The following is a 17,559-nucleotide window of genomic DNA, read 5'->3' as shown; positions in this document are numbered from 1 at the left end:
TGCGTTCATTTATTTAAAAACGTGTTTCGGCATTCAAATGAGATCTCGAAAGTGGTTCAATATAGACAGATTAACCCACTGTCTGCACAATGATAAAGATTCACTGGTCACTCAATTACATGATCATTCTTTTTATTGTGATGAATTTCACAGTACTCAAAGAGCGAGCTTTAATATGTTATGGAAATTTAAAATTTCTAGCCAAAAACTTCGAACGAAAATAAAGCTATTTTTTTAGTTGTAGTTTGAACAATGAAAGTCTATTATAGACTTCTTAGACTGCACAACTTACAATATTTTTATATTTGAGACTATTTCTAATAAGAACTTTTCAAAATAGCATAAAGTAAGAAAGCTAAAATCGAGAGTGCGAACTTTGAGATACCCGCAACCCACTTTGCATAAAAGCAAAAGAGCTCGGTATTCATTTTAAAATATACCAAATTAGTTTTATGCAAAATTTCTAAAAATTAACAGAAGGCTATATTTGGTATATTAATATAGTACCACATTCATGCAAAATATACCAGATAGCAGCCAAATTTTTAGAAATCATAAAGACTATAATTATTATTGTATATATGCGCTACCCATTTTCAGTAAAAATATACCAGATAAGTAAATTTTATACTTAGGGCTATATTTAATATGTAACATAGATATACTATTATACTCAAAAGTATATACCATAAAGTACAAAGTATGCCAGATTGTCAATCGAAGCAGATCGAAAGACCCAACTGCAGCAATCGTTTTTTTTTTTTTTTTGGCGTATGAAATTATTTCCCTATTCGATCATAACCAAATCCGGAATCATAAAAGCCTTATTTATGAATCGTGTCACTAGGCTCAAATTTACGACTGCTATTCGGATTTTTTGATTTATTGGGCCAGAAGTGGTCGGGGCTAAAATTTAATTTGAATCTGCGCGCAACAGTTAACAAAGAATTGCGGCATTTATAGTTTTATCTCTTGTAGTCTCTAAGATCTAGTGTTTCACACGGATAGACGAACATATCTGTATTGTCTCGGCTGTTGACGCTGATCGAAAATAACATATATATGTATAAATACTTTAAGGGGACGGAGATGACTCCTTCTCCATACATACTCCATACATTTGGTGGAGTCACAAAGTAATAATACTTTATGGGTAGCGGGTATAAAAACGAAACTATACGAACTGAGCTCAAGTATAACACATCAATATGCTGAAAATATACTTAAATTCTTTAAATGGTATATCGGTATACTATGATATTTAAAATATACTCCATGTATATTTCTTATTTCCATTCGATTACAGCCACATTTACAATAATTGAGAAATTATTCAAATAGATTTATTTCAAATATAATTTTAAGAAACTGCAATATTCAAGATCATTGTTTAAATTTGTTTTTTACAGTTCAGCAATTTAATTATAACATTGGAGAAAATTAAATAATTTTAAGTTAAGACATTCAAATTCTGTATGTTTTATGATACGCTACAAATAGTATTATTCCCACATTTTAGATAATTCGAAGGTTATAATTCTTTGCATCGAGCTTTGCGAATTCGAGCCACTGTGAGGCATTTTAATGAGCTGGCCTAATTAACATTTTAACCGACTTTAAAGTGCGACCTCCACTGAAGTTCTTCCACCAAATGCCGAAGGCGTTATTAATTTCAAAATCAGAGTAACGCCCGTTCAGATTGCTAAACAAAATGAAGATCACATACTAGATTATGTAGATTTCAGCATAATAACAATACTCACCTTGAAATATCGCAACTTTTGTACCACCAAGCACTTGACATCTTGGTAGCACATCTATCGCGACTATCATTATTAAATGTGAAAAATTTTGCATTCAGATAGTCTGACATTGCATCGTATACGTCACCAGTAAAATTTCCCAGCTGAGATAGTCGGTACTGGCCCGTTTCACGGGATATTAAGAAGTGGTTATATCTTGCATGGCCAATCGTACCATCGAAGGCTTCCAGGTGAATATACAATTCGTAGGGTTGTGTGTATGTGAGTCTGAAGACTTTCTCCAATCCAATAAAATAGCTACCATTGATGTCTCCAAAGCCATTGGCATAATTATACCAATAGTTATTAAAGTCAACAGTTCTTCCAACTCGACGTTGCATAACAATCCATGGAAAATCGTTTGTTATATTATCACAGAATACCTGAAAGGGTCTTAATATTCCGGCTACTTGTATAGTTTTTATGCCCGTTGATTGTTCACAGTTGTCGGGATAACTAATCGATTCATTAAATTTACTTTTGAATTGCGTCAATTCTGTAACTTTAGTTTCTTTCAAAATAGTCTCAGCTTTGAGCTTCGGAGTTGTGTCTTTCATCTTATCCGGCATTGAGCATTTGTCAAAAAGCGCTTTAATTTCCGATACAACTGATCTTTGGCTTATACAGAGGGAATCCTTTGCCTCCTGGATTGCTATCTGCTTCCGTAGCTCTGCCACCTGATCCTTTAGTTTGGCTATCTCCGCATCTTTCCGATAGCATTCGGGTGCCATTTGGAGCAAAGGTTTGCAAGCCTCGTAGCAATATGATGCGCACTCAGAGTCCAGTTTTTTTGTGTTATGGCAAAACTAAATATTTGATGGAGTGGTAAAAATTTGTTAGACATTTGCAGTAAAGTTTATTTGAGGAATGAAAACTAAACTAGGTTAATCTAACTAGTTGTTATGATCACAAACAGACAGACAGAATGACGAATAGTCTGGGGTCTTTATACCTCCAATCTATAGGGTACATTGTGTCAGCGGGTTATGTTTACCTCATAACGTATACCTATGTATTATTGGTCAGAGTTAACAACTAAGCCGAAAATTCCATGTTGGTCTGTCCATCCGTTTTCCTATCCGTGTATAAACTATAGAATATAGCGCTATAATTCTTCTTGACAGCACTTGTTATTTCAATATACCAAATATACATACATCTCCTCTGATATATATTTCAGTATTTTTTCGGTATATTAATTTGGTGTAATTCAATAATTCTACTTGACAGCACTTGATATATCTATGTATATATCAAATATACATTCCGGTATATTTCAATATTTTTTTGTATACTTAAATGTAAATATGGTTTGTCTGCTAACGGTTAGTGGGTATCTCACAGTCGAGCACACTTGAGTGAAGCTTTCTTAGTTGTTGCTTTTTCTACTCGCTACCCATTGGGTAGAAGGGTATTATAACTTTATGCCGGCAGGAAATGTATTTAACAGGTAGAAGAAGGCATCTCCGACCCTATAAAGTATATATATTCTTGATCAGCGTCAACAGCCGTGACGAACTAGCCATGTCCGGCTGTCCGTCTGTCTGTCTGTCTGTCCGTCTGTCTGAAACCCTGGATCTCAGAGATTATAAGAATTAGAGCTATAATTTTTTAGACAACATTTGTTATGTTTGCACGCAGATCAAATTTGTTTCAAATTTTTGCCACGACCACGTAAATAAAAAAAATCGAATAACAAGATTAATTTTAAAGCTAGAATTTAAAGCGAGTTTTATACAATAATAACTATAGTAGTTGTGATTCCTGAATATTTGGTTGCGATCAGATAAAAATTGTCGGAGCTATTAAAGGAATACTTTTGTATGGGCAAAAAGGCCTACTTACTAGGGGTGTTAGTTGTTTTGGCTGACAATCTGGTATATTGTGTCGTCTATGGTATATTATATTTTTAATTCGGTACTATATTGATATACAAAATTTACTATTTGGTATATTTTTAGTATTTTGTAGTATTTTTGGTATACTTTGAGAATAATATCGCAACATTTTGCTTTTATTCAAAATGGGTAGCGGGTATCTCACAGTCGAGCACACTCGACTGTAGCTTTCTTACTTGTTATAAATAATGAAATAACACCTCGTTTTTCTAATATTTGTGAACACTAGAATATTTAAATTGTAGATGTGCAATATAAGTGAACTAGTTCTTTCCGGATTTCTAGAACTCATTGCTAGTAAGGGGTTAAGTGCTGCGATTTGTTGAATTGCACAAATAAATTTTTCAGCGCCGCATAAGCAACAGAGCAAACAATGCTGACAACAACAACAGCAGCAGCAGCAATAGCAATAATAATAATAAACAACAAACAAAAAATCAAATATGTTAAGCGCCATTTAAGCGGCATCGGCATCGGATCGTTCTGTGTGCGCTGCCTGCTGCATGAGATAACGCCCGACTCTCGCTCTGATGTGTTTGTATATTTTTCTAAAAATTTGCACGCATTTCGTAGCTGTTTGCTGTTGATGTTATTGATGCTGTTGCCGTTGTTGTTGCTATTGTTGTTGTTGCTGCTTGTTGTTTGTTTGTCGCACATGTGTGCGGTTCCCAGCAACAGCAGCAGCAACAGCAGCGCCTCTGAAAAGTATGCAAAGCAAAAAAGCGGTGCGCTCCGCACGAATTTCGGTTGGGCGTGCGTGTGTGTGTGTGTGTGCTTTGGGGTGGGGCGAGGGCGTATGAGGAATGTGGGAAATGTAAACGGAATTGTTTTGCTTGCTCAGCGTGTAAGTGTGTATGTTGACGTTGGTGTGTATGCATGTGTTTGTATGTGACAAAGGGATAATGACAAGCTGCCGGGGAAGCACCCACAAGCCATGCCGGCACTCGCACACACACTCACACACTCACATACGAAACACCCACTCATGCATTGGCAGACACAAGGTGATGACGTCGCCGTCGACGTTGGCATCGCAGCTGACGTCGACGGCAACGGCGACTGCGCTGCATTGCGTGTCTTATCTACAATGCGGGAAAACACGCACGCAACTCAAGCAAAACCAAGCAGCGGGTTGACACAACAAACTTGTGAATGTGAGAATGGGTCCTGAGTCCTCGCCCTTTCCCTTTGCCATGTTATAGTGGTCCTTTTGCACTCTGCGCATCCTGCTTAGTTACTATACATGGAGCAATCAAAATGTGTTTTGCTAGTTCGCTGGCCCATTTCCATTGTCCTTGGACACACATAATAAAGGCAACTTCCTCCCCTCCCCTTCTATTCTTTGTACAAATTAAAACGAATCAAATGAGTCAGATGAATGCCTCAATGCATGAATATCAGATTGTCTATATATAGTCTGGCTTGACTGAGAACGAGCAGCAGCAGCAACAGCAGCGCAATTGAACTGCTAAGTGATCGCTTATCAGCTGACAAATAAATGCAATTTTTAGCTAATCTACTGAAATATCACTTAATACACGCTCACTTACCGATTCACAGAAAGACTTTTTAATTGCAAAAGCAAGAAACAGCAGCAAAATATATTTAGAAAACATTTTACTTAAATTCGCACTACTTTAGCTAACTTGACTTGCCAATAGCTGAAAATTAACTGGAAAAATTAGATTAGCGTCAAATAATAAATGCACAGTTTATACTATAAACTGATAATAAACGTTTTAATCAGATTGTCATTAAACGTCAATAATGAAATTATAAATTCTCTAACCCCCATGTGTAGCATCTTTTTATATAAATATTTTTATTGTGTTGGAGTGCTTTGCACTTCTTATGCTGAAATCGTTTGGTATAACAAATTGTGCAAAGGTTTATTTTCATCTTATAGTAATTTCACATTACATGCGTCTTGGATTTTAATTCTTGTTTTTTTATCAGAGAAAATTAAATTGTTGTTTTAAAATAAATTGAAGTTAGTTCAAGGGAAACATTATTAATGTACGACACCATAATTGAATTGATTCTGACAGTTTGTATAAATATTTAAATTGGAGATATTTATTATAAATTTGATTATTTAACTTCGGCTATGGGCTGTCGTCATTAAGAAATAAATATTATTGATTAATTAAAAATTATATAATAAAAACCATCAAGTATATTAGCGCAATATTAAATGGAAGCCTATGAATAATTATTATTTAATTATTAAACCCACTTAGATGCCATGCGTTGTACATCGATCTCTGGCAATATGTCAATATGTGCATGTATAAGGTTAAGTTAAGTTCCATTTTCAAAATACTTTGATGAAGTTTGTAGTAAACTGCAAGTTAACAGCACTTTAATTTCTCATTCATCAATGGCCAAAATACCGACCTCATCTTTCAATTTAAGGTATTTCTTTTGAAGTTTTGGGAGATTTATTCTACTTTTCTTTACAGAAAAATGTAAATTACAAGCTACGTCATTTTCGTAATCTTTTTTTCGAGTTTTCCAAATACTTTAGCTAATTACTTGATTTCATAATTAAAAATTTAAAAACTATTCTAAAAACGCCAAATTAATAATCAAAGTATTGAATATACGAAGCTCTCTACTTTCATTTTTAAAATGTTTTTCAATATAATAAAGTTTAAAATGTATTTTATTTTTAATTTATTTGTATTTTAATAACTTGATAACTCTTTTATATTCCAAGTATACTCATATTAAAGTTCAATTAACATATTACTTAAATAAAAACAAAAAAAAAAGAACATCGAGCGAAAAATTGTATGCTGAGTATTTTAACCGTTACAGCAGCAATTCACCACAATCGAGGAGTTTGAATACAAAGTCGAATTCACCACTGTGCCGCTAAGGTGAAATGCTAAAATGTTAAAACAGCTGTATCTGTTAAAGCTCTATGAAGCGTGCGCAGCGCGGTGCACTGTTATTACAACGATATTTTACAGCACTACTATTTTAAGTGAACGTTATATTTGAATTACATTGTTTCATAAAGATTATTTTATCTGGTCAGTAATAAACATTAGTTTTAATCTCATTACATTAATTGCACTTTATTTACGAATAAGACTATCTTAATTTGTATTAATTAATTCTAAAAAGACTACAACATAATTTGTTCCATATTTTCATTACTTTTTGTTCAACTGGCGTCCTTTCAAATCAAAAGTGAGCAATCAATGAGCTGGCATTGGGAATTCGATGACGACGCCCACGATGACGAAGATTCTGATGACGACGGTGACGATGATGACGAGACTAATTTAATGACTATTGTTCTTTGACTCTGTGAGTATGAAGGGGCTGGAGAGTCTAGAGGCAGTCGGTTGTTGAGCCACAGGGCATTGCGTAGACATAAACGTTGACATAATCATAAACATTAACGTAATCATATATGTATATGGGTAGTTAGTTTAGTTTAATTACTAATTATCACATAGTAAACTTATTGTGTAATTGTTGAAATTTGCACTGATTCGATATGCTTTGACTCGCAGTTGACTGTATGTTCCATTGACCTGGTCCGAATGTGACGAAAGCGGGGAATACTTGCTCAGCCATAGCCCAGCAGATACTTGGGCAGGTAGGTAATCGATGAAATCAGGCTGTAACTGTTTAAAAGAGATGTGGCAAGTGCGAAGGACGTACAATATATGGTCATTTATTGTCAGTTTTATATTATATGTGTCAAAAACATTAAAGCGTAATACATAAGTAAGCAACCTTCAACCAAGTTAGGCTATAAAATATACTTATATAAAAATATTTACATAGTGTTTGTGTGCAACCTTAACCAAATGTGCCATAGACCACATCCAATGGCTCCCAATTACTGTTCTCAATTTCCGGTTGTGGTGTAGTCTCTTCAACGCTGCTCCAAGTGTAAGCCCAAACCAAGGAGAAAGAAATGAATTAATTGCACGATCTTACAGTGATCAACAAGCAACAAGCAACAACCAACACAGCTTAAGCACAAACAACAACCCAAATAAACCAACAACACAATGGACACGGACGAAGCACATAAATGATTCTATCTAGACGATACATACGAATTGGTTAGGCCGCGATAAAACCAGGACTTCCATGACTTCGAGGAACCCTCATCGATCTTGGACTCGACATCGGCGCAGAAATGCCGACGATCATGGGATCTTCCGCTCTTGCAATCGCATAGCATTCGCTTTTTGCACTCAGCATCGCAGGTAGGTCGAGCCGGTGAATTCTTCCAGTAGTTTCTAATGAATGGAGCTATTAATATCTGAGCATTTAATAACGTTAGCTTACATACTTGTAGTACATCTCGAATAGTTCCTGATTGTCCGTCAATTCATTGAGAAGCTTGTCCCAATCACTGGGCCTCAGAGCCTTCATGTTGTAAGCAGCCCTTGCGGTGTAAAGTTTGTACCAGATCGGGTAACCGTACAGATTTGCTTCCTTCAGATTCATGATCCATGACTCATGATCAATAACTAGACGAGTCGTCATATCATGATCACCGTCCACCTAAAATCCCATGTCATTAAATTACTGGCTTTAAATTAATTCAATATTTCAGTTCTTACGTAGTAGATGCGATATCCGGGATTCAAATCATAGTACGGCGATACAGAGGGTCCGATGTAGGCGATGCTGTTGGGATGAGCTGAAAACAGAACGAGTAAATAAATTAATTCAATTTAAAATGATCCCCCATTCGACAACTTACTCAGATCATGAGGATCGTAGAACATTTCAAACTCATCAAAGTGCGTGTGGCCATAAAACTGTGCCGTGATTGTGCTTTCGTAGCGTGAGATGATCTTATAGAAGTTACGTGACCAGACTTTCAAGCAGTCCGAGTGTCCGGGAGGTATGTGGCCTATAACGTGAACTTTCTCATTGGAGAACTCGGCACTCTGCAGCTCATAGATGAACCTAAATCGACAAAGAGATAGAGAGATATCTAGAGTAAGATCTAAAGTTAATTGTTTTCTTACCATTGCAGCTCCGTCGCGGGATCCGTAGAGTTGAGGAGCAGCCACCAGTTTTTGTTGTTACAGTAGTTCATGTTAAGCGAAATGATGCGGAATCCAGGACGTACCAGCACCGAATAGAAGGCACCTCGTCGCACGGTATGGGAAACACTTTGGGGCAACCAGCGACGCCACTGGACATCGAGCTCATCATACAGCCAGTTAATGGATATGTCAACCTGGTTAACATAGGGTGGAGGGAAACTGTTTACCGGGGCACTCTCGTGATTGCCCAGGGCCGGAAAGATAGGAATGCCAGGGAATTTCTCAGTCATCTGCTTAACCGTCTCCTTAATGATCTCCAGATTTTCCTGCTTCGTCTGATTCCACACATCGTGAGGTGGCAGATCCCCCGTCCACAGAATGTAGTCAATGTCCTTGTGCGTCTCAGCGATGTGAGCCAGCATATTGTCCACCGTTCGCTTGGGTGTATCACACTTCCTGTAGTCTCCCCACTTGCCAGCCGCAGCATTGGGATTCGCAGCTCGACCACTGCTCAGGCGGCAGCAAAGCGGCTCATTACAATCCGCATTTGCACCCTCGACGTAGTGCGGATCGTAGTGGGTGTCGGAGATGTGGAGGACCTTGAAGAACGGTGCCGCTTCCATGGGCATGGGCAGTTCCGATAGGCGAGGAGGCTTCGGTACTGGCGGAAATATAACCTCCCACTCATGGTAGGGATTGTAGACATCGCCGCAGCCATCGCCAATAATAAAGCTGCAGAGCTCATCGGGACCGAGATTGACACGCTGCAGTACATAGATGACCTCGCTGCCAAAGAGCTGGGCCACGCCTTCGCATACTCGAGGACTCTGTATGCTCAGATTAGTGCAATATTGAGCGATCATCTTCATGAGCTCCGCTTCCGTTTTGCCGGATTTGATGTAGTGTTGCAGCAGTCCAGCACCTGCCTTGCATGCCGTGCAGGACACCTTCGACATGACGCTGTTCTCGATTTCGAATGCCACCTGCTTGAGGTTAAACAGCTTCAGTGCCTTATCCACAAATGGTGGATACGTCAGACCATCTCCAGCCGTGGCATCGTACCACAACATTCGAGCCGAGGTGCGATTCCTCTTGAGAGCGCGCAGCCTCTCGAGGAACTCGGCATCGCTGTCGGAGGGTTCGCTATTGGTGCGGTTGGCATGGTACTTGAGCTCCACATGCGGGATTATGCTCCGAGGTTGCACCTCAATACGCCAGTCGTCCAGCTCTGGCTCCGTCCAGTTGATCGGCGCCCGCGCATTTGTGTAGAGAAAGGGCAGACCTGTTGGATTGTTGAAAATGTCGTGTTGAGAAGTGGTCAGAACTTCCCCTCCCCAGCTGCCCCCGGGTACATACCTTCGATAACTGTAAGACCTGCTGCAATCGCAAGTGCCGCAATGAGCCAGCAGATTTGCCGGTTGACCATCTGCTGTGTCGGTGTCATAACTTGCCTCGTCTGCAGCCTCAGCTGCTGGCTGTGCTCTCTCTGCAGACTCAGACTCACACTAGCCGCTGCTCAATTCACTGTGTCTGCTGCTTCGCCGGCCCAGCCAGGTATTCACAGAGGTAGCCCCACTTGACCTACATTTTGTGTGTTACACAAAAACCAATAAAAAGGAAAGACGAAACATAAGCGATCATGAAATGTGATAAACTTGTTTACGCTGTGTATCGTTTATGTTCATACATAAAGTATGACATGTATGTAGATATAATATGTACATATATGTTGGTTGGTCCTCCCTTATTGTCATGTCATTGAAATCTTGGCCACTATGGACGCACTTATGAACTGCTTTTCTATATCTTTACGTATTAAGAACCACGGAATACAACATTGCAAAAAAGAAAGTGTTTTGAGGTCAGCATACAATCGTTGTAAAGATGGAACGATTTAAAATTCTCTACTTATTTGAGAGTTCAAAACTAGGACAAAAATTAAAATCACTCGCAATAAAAATATCACCATAAAACACAAAAAATTACCATTTCACTTCAAAATACTTAAGTAAAATAAAATATACCATAAAATGCCATAATATATTATAATCATAATGATTTAATATTCACAGCATAATCAAAACGAATTGCGTATTAGTATTATTTCTGTTTACATAGATATTAAATATAAATATAATATTATTATTTATTATATACTGTTGTATTGTTATTAAAAACTTTGATAATAATTATCATAGTAAGAAAACAAAGAGGCCATTGATCTTTGAATCCATGTTTCAAATCAAGCTTAATCCGCTTTCACCCCAATGCTTATCAACAACCTTTTTAAATGTAAACATTGATTAATTGCTATAGTACTCACTCGAATACCGAAACTAAAGACCGTTTAGCTTTATGTTAGGTAAGAAGATCACTATGAATTTATGGGGCAGGAAAGAAATTTATTAATCATAGGTTAATCTCTATGATGGTATTTTGTAGGTGGTAATCAGTTGACTCATTTAAGTAAACTGATGTCAATGGAGTAAGATCGAAAAGAAAATAAAAGCATATTTATTTGCCATAGTACTCTCTCGAATACCAAATTTAAAGACAGTTGCATTATGTTTAGTAATAAGATGTCTATGAATAAGAATTTAATCAAAGATTAATCTTTCTGATGCTATTTTGTTATAGGTAATCGGTTGACTTGTTTAGGTAAACACGTGCCAAATAGGAATAGAAACGGAAAGAAAACAAACGCACATCACATAAATCATTTTAGTAAACAAAAGTGTTGCAGTTGCAGTAATGGCATTGCAACCGCACACACACGCTCATCAAATGACATTCCACATTCCAAAAACGGTTTGCCAGTGTGTGTGTGTGTGTGTGTGTTGTGGGTGGCTAAACATGTCTGACACATGCAGTTAACGAGTTTTTAAGTGCTGTCAAAGTTTGAATACGCGTTCGCCCTTAACAGAAATTGACAAATTGATTTTGCATCCCCTAAAGGCCAGAAGTTTCTGCTCGATGACAAACAGCATTGCCCAATGAACCCACAGTGAAATATTCATATTTCACAAATCACACAATCGTCAAAGAAATTGCAATGGAAATATTTGTGTAGTTACTCGAGGCAGCGTCATATTGCATTTACAATACCTTTCCTTTGTGTCAGTCAGAGAAATGTTATTATTATTGCAAATAAATAGTTGCAATACTTGCAACAAAATGTTTAACTGGAAGGGGTTATTCTGATTCTTAAGAATGAAATTCAATTGAACCATAAGAAAATCAACAAATGAATTTGTTGATTAATCCATGCTTGACATACTTAGTGTTGATTTAATCAAAATATAGTAAAGAGTACTTGTTGTTTGTTTTTGTAATCCACCTTTAACCGCTGCAAACCGAGTCGCAGCGATAATGCCCAGATGGGAGCGTCACATGATAGCCCGATGTTGGATCGCTATACAAATTGATTTGTTTGCAACGTCCAACAGATAACCTTAAGACCATTTGTGTCTGTTTATTGTGTGCGCACAATATGCATAATTTCAATGAACTCGCTGTCTCGCTCTGCAAGGGGCGGGGTGCCGGGGCAACACTCGGGTGTGATTCGGTGATTCGGTGACTTGGTCTTGGTTCGGTTTGTCCCAATGCCGCGCAGCATGTGCTTACTCGCATCGTAATGGGTAATTGGCATACCGTGTTGTGTTGTGTTGTGTCGTGCCGACCAGACAGCAGACTTTTAGTTAAGGGGGTAGGCGGATCGAGGCGATACGGGGCGAGGCGGGGCACGGGATGATGGTACATTGGCCTCTCACACATGGAGTGAAATCGTCAACGAGATGGTGTGTAATAAGAAATAAGTGAATAGTAGGGTCCGAAACTAAATGCAAAAAAAAAACAAAACAAGAAAAAATTGCGCGGCCTTTCATTGTTCATTATATTTATTTTGTGTTTCTTGTGATTTCGTTTTATGCGAAAATCGAAAGTGTCTGCTACAAACTAAAGTCAACTTTGCACTAATCGACCACAATGGGTGCTGGGAAAACATTTCATGAGTTTTCCTCACAATGCAAACTAAACTAGTTTTCAGTTTTCATTTTTGGGAAAGGTTAGTGCTTAAACCTTTAACTGAAGACAACTTTGCACTATGACAAGCATCAAGTCATTAGTCACGGTGATTCTCAGACCTTAAGAGTTTTCATTGTTCAATCAATCCACGCTCTCCGAGCGGCCCAACGTGTGCCGAAAAGCCATATCCATTAGCTTATAATCGAGCCCAGCGACAACAGACAACAGACACTCGACATAACGACGCACAAAAATTCCGTACGGCAATCACACCCAAAAAAAAAAAAAAACTTTCACTTTCTTTAGAAAAATATATTATTTTTTTTTTTACTTTATCGTATATACAATTTTGTTTCTGGCTGAAAATGATTCAAATGGAGAAATGTGCTAAATAGCGAACAAAGCCCAGTTCCACAGTTACACTCTATGACTCGATTATGTAGCTCGTTGTTTTTAGTTTCTTAGTGTTTATTTACGGTTTTTTATGTCGTTATTAAATAACGGTGCAGTCGTCACGCTGCATGTAATGCTTAAATTAACTTTTCTTGTGTTATATGTAATAATTAAGAGTGAAAATAAAAGTGATATCTTTTGCCTGATGCGTGATGGTACAAACGACAGTGCATAATAATCATTTTTGCCGCTAATGACAAAGATAATTAAGAAATGAGTATTCATTAATTAAATGCAATTCTTTTAATTTCATATTTCTTAATTATGTATTCCCGTTCACTTTTGGCTAATGACCTCAGTGGCCTCAATATGTAGAAACTTGTTAAATTCTTGGAATATTTTTAGAACTCAGCCGCACCTGAAAGTCACTTACTTGACTTTCTTTTCTTTTTGCAGGCAGAATTACGCAAATGGAATCACAATAATGCCCATATTAATCCAATTGCTGATAAGAGATTTCTGTCACGTTCCAATGTAACCAGATGATTTGCATTTTCCGATTGTACTCGTAATTTTCTCATATGTGGTCAGAAGGTGTGAAACTGACAGCTTGCGAGAATGATAGTGGTTGGCTAAGTCTGAGGTCGGCCTATATTTATATAGTTAGCACTATCTAATTAAGTATGCAGATAAGTTACTCACGTTTGGAATAGAAACAAAAACGGGAAAACAAAACCAAAAACAAAAACGGACTGAAGACTAAAAACAAAAGAGCAACTGCCAAAGGCGGCCAAAACTAATGAAAGCGCTGCGTAACCAGACCCAAAGAAGACTTGCGTATGTCACACGGAATGACAAATGTCGATTTACTGCGAGAGTGAAACGAACTTAGCAAAAGAGTGAGCGAGAGGGAGAGGGAGAGGCAGATACAAGATACAGGAAGAGAGGGAGAGCGAGAACAGTAGCTTCAGAATGCGAGGCCAAACAAAACGGTTGTTTCACAGCGAACAAGAAAAGTGAAACAGCCGCTCTGCAAGTTGACCGATTGACAACATGAACAGTTGAACAGTTGATCAATCTACGAACTGTCAACTCGACGACGACAGCACGTCGTAATACAGATTTTGCAAGCTGCACATAAAAGCTAACTGAAAAGCTTTACACCGACAGACAACGACGACAGGCGACAGTTGCGCATGCGTAAATCGACATATTGTGGACAAGTGAAAAGTGTTGTTGTTGTTTTTTCCTTCACTTGCGAAATGTGTAACAAACACAACTGGTTTATATTTTGACTGGGTTATGGGTTATGGTTTACTTTTATCTTAAATGGTTTTACCTGTGATGAATTTAGAGAACTTTGCTCAATTAACACAGAAGCGAGAGAAACTAAAGCTGCTCTATTGATTTGAGTTGATTGTTGTGTTGGCTTTGGTTTTTGATTTTTCTGTTGTATTTTGATTTTGGTTTTGCCACTTTTTCTTTCTTTTGTAGCCGCTTTTCTATTTATAAACCATGTGCCATAATTCGCCACTCTCTTTTGTGGATTGGCCTCATTTATTTACATTTCGCTTTGTTTGATTTTTACATTATTTATTTTACAATTTTCTCACTGCTTTTCAAAACACTTTTGGCATGCGCTAAACTATTGAAGCGACGAACACTGATTAAAGAAGAGACACGTACCCGCCGCTTGTGTCTGCGCCCGTCCCCGTGACCGTTCCCGTGTTGTTGTTGGTGTAGTCGTAGATTTCACCCGATTGGCTGGCTGCCTTTGTCGGTTCACACGCGCGCGCTTGTTGTCTTACCGAAAGAGCGAAACTACAATCCAACTGCTCAGCACGAAGCCCAAGCAACAACTGAGCAACTGCAGCTGAACATAAAGGCGGCAGCTTTCGAGTCAAGCTTGCAAAGCCAAACAGCTGTTCAGAGAGTCAAAGAAGCAAAGAGCGAAAGAGAGAGCGCTGAAGAGCGTAAGCTTTCGATATTCTCATTTCATTAAGTTCACAATAGGAGCGTGATGAATTGTTTGGCTTGTATGTTCGCTTCAGTAATTCTCGACATTAATTAGGGTGATGCTTATCTAAGTAAGAACAAGTGGAAAAACGGAAACTGTCAAAATGATATACAAGCATATAAAATGAGTTGTTACTAAAGAGTTAACAATAAGCCAAATTAAACTTAAATGACTCAGAAATAATTATGGATTGCGACTTTTAAATGTTCTACAATATATTATTATGCCACATTAACATATAATTAGAATGGCAATTGTTTTCAAAACAAAATTTGAGCCTATCAGTTCGCTTTATTCATCTTTGCTTTCGCTACAGTCAACAACAAGCTGTTGCATTACATTATTCAGCTCATAATTATAGCACAATCAGAGCAAGCATGATGGATGACGAGCTTTATCAGCTGTTCGATTCCATTGACGCATTCGGCATCGTCGCTACCGACTTCTCTTTGTAGATGGTGAAGATCTCGCCTGTTACCCCTGTAAAATGGCTCAGATTGCTGTCGTCATCTTCGTCGTCGCCTTCCTCATCAGTTTTCTCATGGTGATCCTCAACGGGTGATAGCTGAGGAGCAGTCGGTACCTTGTCAGCTTTGGGATAGCAATGCCAAGTTACCTGAACGCCACAGCAGAAGCAACGATGACTTTGCCTGGTTGATTCCTTCGGCATCGCCGGATTCAAGTCCATTTCGCCTTGCTTCTCGCGATTGTGGGGGCAGCAACACAAAAAATTACGAAACTGCTCTTTCATCTTTCCGAGGCAGCGAAGGGTTTGCGAGAGGAAAGTGTAGAAAATGGGATTGAGGGCACTGCTGGTTAGGTTGAGCAGGCCGAAGCTGAAGTAAAGTAGCCATTCAACTGGGGAGGAGAACGCCCCATATAACCGCAGTATGAGAAATATCCAACCAGGGAGACGCAGGCACATGAATGTGGCCATCATTAGGATTACCACGTGCACCATGCGACGATGACGTGCCACACGCGCCGCTGCAGCCGGACTCAGCTGCGGCATCGCAGTCGACTTGCTGTTGCTGTTGCTGATGATGTTGCTGTTGCTGGTAGCGATGTCCATGGAGGCAGCCACACTAAAGGCGGTCATCATGGCATGTGTGGTCTCTGGCTTGCTCAGCAGATAGACAAAGCGTGGCTCCTCCTTCATCTTCTCCGGTTGCTGCTCCTGCTGCTGCTGTTGGAAGTGACGTCGTTGCCACAGGCGCCGTGCAATTGTGCCATTGAGAAAGAAGAAGCCCACAATGCAAGGCAGAAAGATGAGACTGAGCAGTATCACATTGTAGACCTCAATCACTCCCTGTGCGCAAGTATAAATAGAAATGCAAATTGTTTAGCTGATAAGATATGAAACACATGTCAACGGCATGTTAAGACTAGTACGCAGCTCCAAAAACAACACCCCATTGATAAACGAGATTCGGAACGTATACGTAAACAACCCCTTTTGAAATGGCTCTCTAAAAATAAAGAATCTAATATGGTATACTACGTTTAATTGCGTCTTCCCTGGGCTTATCTCGAGCTGCGTATTAACCTTTCGATTGAACTCACAGTCATGCCTAGGCAAACGTTTGCCAATTGCAATTCGCTGACCACCAGCTCATCCGTGTACTGCAGATAGATGTGCTTAACACCCGAGATGACAAACAGAGGCACGGCACAAACGAACGACGTTAACATAATGCCACCAACGCACAATCCGCAGAAGAGCCAACTCGGATTCCAAATACCCGATGCTGCACGCCTGATGGCCATATAACGATCCGAGGCAATGGCAACCAGCACCAGGCTGCTGAACATAATGGTAGCAGTGTTCACGAAAGGCACCAGACTACACATGAAATGTCCCAAAGTCTGAAATAAAAGAGGGTTAAGCAACTTACTCGAGTTGTGATGGAACTCCGCTTACCCAGAGTTCCAGATACGGGGCATTGAAGTGAGCCACGTAGGCAGTGGTGAAGCTCAGCGAGTAGAGCAGATCACTGCAGGCCAGTGCCAGGAGACAGGTGCGGAAGAAGGGTCTAAGCTTGCGCCTGCTGTTCACAAAAAGGGTGCCTATATTACCCACGAAGGCGATGGCAAAGAGCATGCCCACCAGAACCATGAAGATGCATCGCTGCTTTCCAGGAAGTTGACACAAATCCTTAATTAGCACAATCGGATATGCGAATTCGCTAGAATAACGAGGGAGTGAAAACGACAGCCAAAGTGAGGGAGTCAGCGACATTTGTCGGATAGCCCTAAAAGTATGCAACGATTTCCGAATATGTTTGCCTAGCTCAACGGGTTTTGTTCAACTAAGCAGTGAATAATGTGTTGGGGCATCGACTACCGTTCAGCAGTTAGCTCGCAATTATCAACGGGTATCGCAGTGTCTTATCAAT

General features: G+C 39.1%; 3 protein-coding genes and 1 long non-coding RNA gene across 7 annotated transcripts; 1 reads left to right on the top strand and 3 right to left on the bottom strand.

Moving 5' to 3' along the window:
- Positions 1 to 1,374: 1,374 nt before the first annotated feature.
- On the bottom strand, positions 1,375 to 5,356 carry LOC117568596 (microfibril-associated glycoprotein 4-like). 2 transcript variants are annotated; one of them, XM_052004005.1, is made up of 4 exons: positions 5,251 to 5,356; positions 1,891 to 2,608; positions 1,764 to 1,826; positions 1,375 to 1,702 (listed from the first exon to the last, which is right to left on the bottom strand). In XM_052004005.1, the coding sequence occupies exons 1-4, from the start codon at positions 5,314 to 5,316 to the stop codon at positions 1,695 to 1,697; spliced, it is 855 nt and encodes a 284-aa protein (XP_051859965.1). In that variant the 5' UTR covers positions 5,317 to 5,356; the 3' UTR covers positions 1,375 to 1,694. The 2 variants fall into 2 exon arrangements, with proteins under 2 accessions (XP_051859965.1, XP_034105237.1); XM_034249346.2 differs by having other exon boundaries at positions 1,764 to 2,608.
- A 1,548-nt stretch (positions 5,357 to 6,904) lies between these two features.
- On the top strand, positions 6,905 to 7,370 carry LOC127565521 (uncharacterized). The gene is made up of 2 exons (XR_007954843.1): positions 6,905 to 7,018; positions 7,228 to 7,370. It is a non-coding gene; the product is annotated as an uncharacterized LOC127565521 (long non-coding RNA).
- On the bottom strand, positions 7,017 to 15,000 carry LOC117569050 (sphingomyelin phosphodiesterase). Of its 3 annotated transcripts, none has more exons than XM_052004340.1 (8): positions 14,486 to 15,000; positions 10,087 to 10,311; positions 8,710 to 10,012; positions 8,439 to 8,647; positions 8,296 to 8,375; positions 8,022 to 8,236; positions 7,783 to 7,968; positions 7,017 to 7,341 (listed from the first exon to the last, which is right to left on the bottom strand). In XM_052004340.1, exons 2-8 carry the CDS (start codon positions 10,172 to 10,174, stop codon positions 7,284 to 7,286), a joined length of 2,139 nt encoding a protein of 712 aa, XP_051860300.1. In that variant the 5' UTR covers positions 10,175 to 10,311; positions 14,486 to 15,000; the 3' UTR covers positions 7,017 to 7,283. The 3 variants fall into 3 exon arrangements, with proteins under 3 accessions (XP_051860300.1, XP_034105943.1, XP_034105944.1); XM_034250052.2 differs by lacking the exon at positions 7,017 to 7,341 and adding an exon at positions 7,388 to 7,601; XM_034250053.2 differs by lacking the exon at positions 7,017 to 7,341 and adding an exon at positions 7,388 to 7,601 and having other exon boundaries at positions 14,833 to 15,000.
- A 364-nt stretch (positions 15,001 to 15,364) lies between these two features.
- Positions 15,365 to 17,279, bottom strand: LOC117566708 (5-hydroxytryptamine receptor 1F). The gene is made up of 3 exons (XM_034246253.2): positions 17,085 to 17,279; positions 16,727 to 17,029; positions 15,365 to 16,472 (listed from the first exon to the last, which is right to left on the bottom strand). Exons 1-3 carry the CDS (start codon positions 17,277 to 17,279, stop codon positions 15,561 to 15,563), a joined length of 1,410 nt encoding a protein of 469 aa, XP_034102144.1. The 3' UTR covers positions 15,365 to 15,560.
- Positions 17,280 to 17,559: the final 280 nt, after the last annotated feature.

The sequence above is a fragment of the Drosophila albomicans genome, chromosome 3 (genome assembly GCF_009650485.2).
Source record: "Drosophila albomicans strain 15112-1751.03 chromosome 3, ASM965048v2, whole genome shotgun sequence".
Lineage (NCBI taxonomy): Eukaryota > Metazoa > Arthropoda > Insecta > Diptera > Drosophilidae > Drosophila > Drosophila albomicans.
The sequence above is the reverse complement of the archived record's forward strand: the minus strand, read 5'-3'. Positions and strand labels throughout refer to the sequence as shown.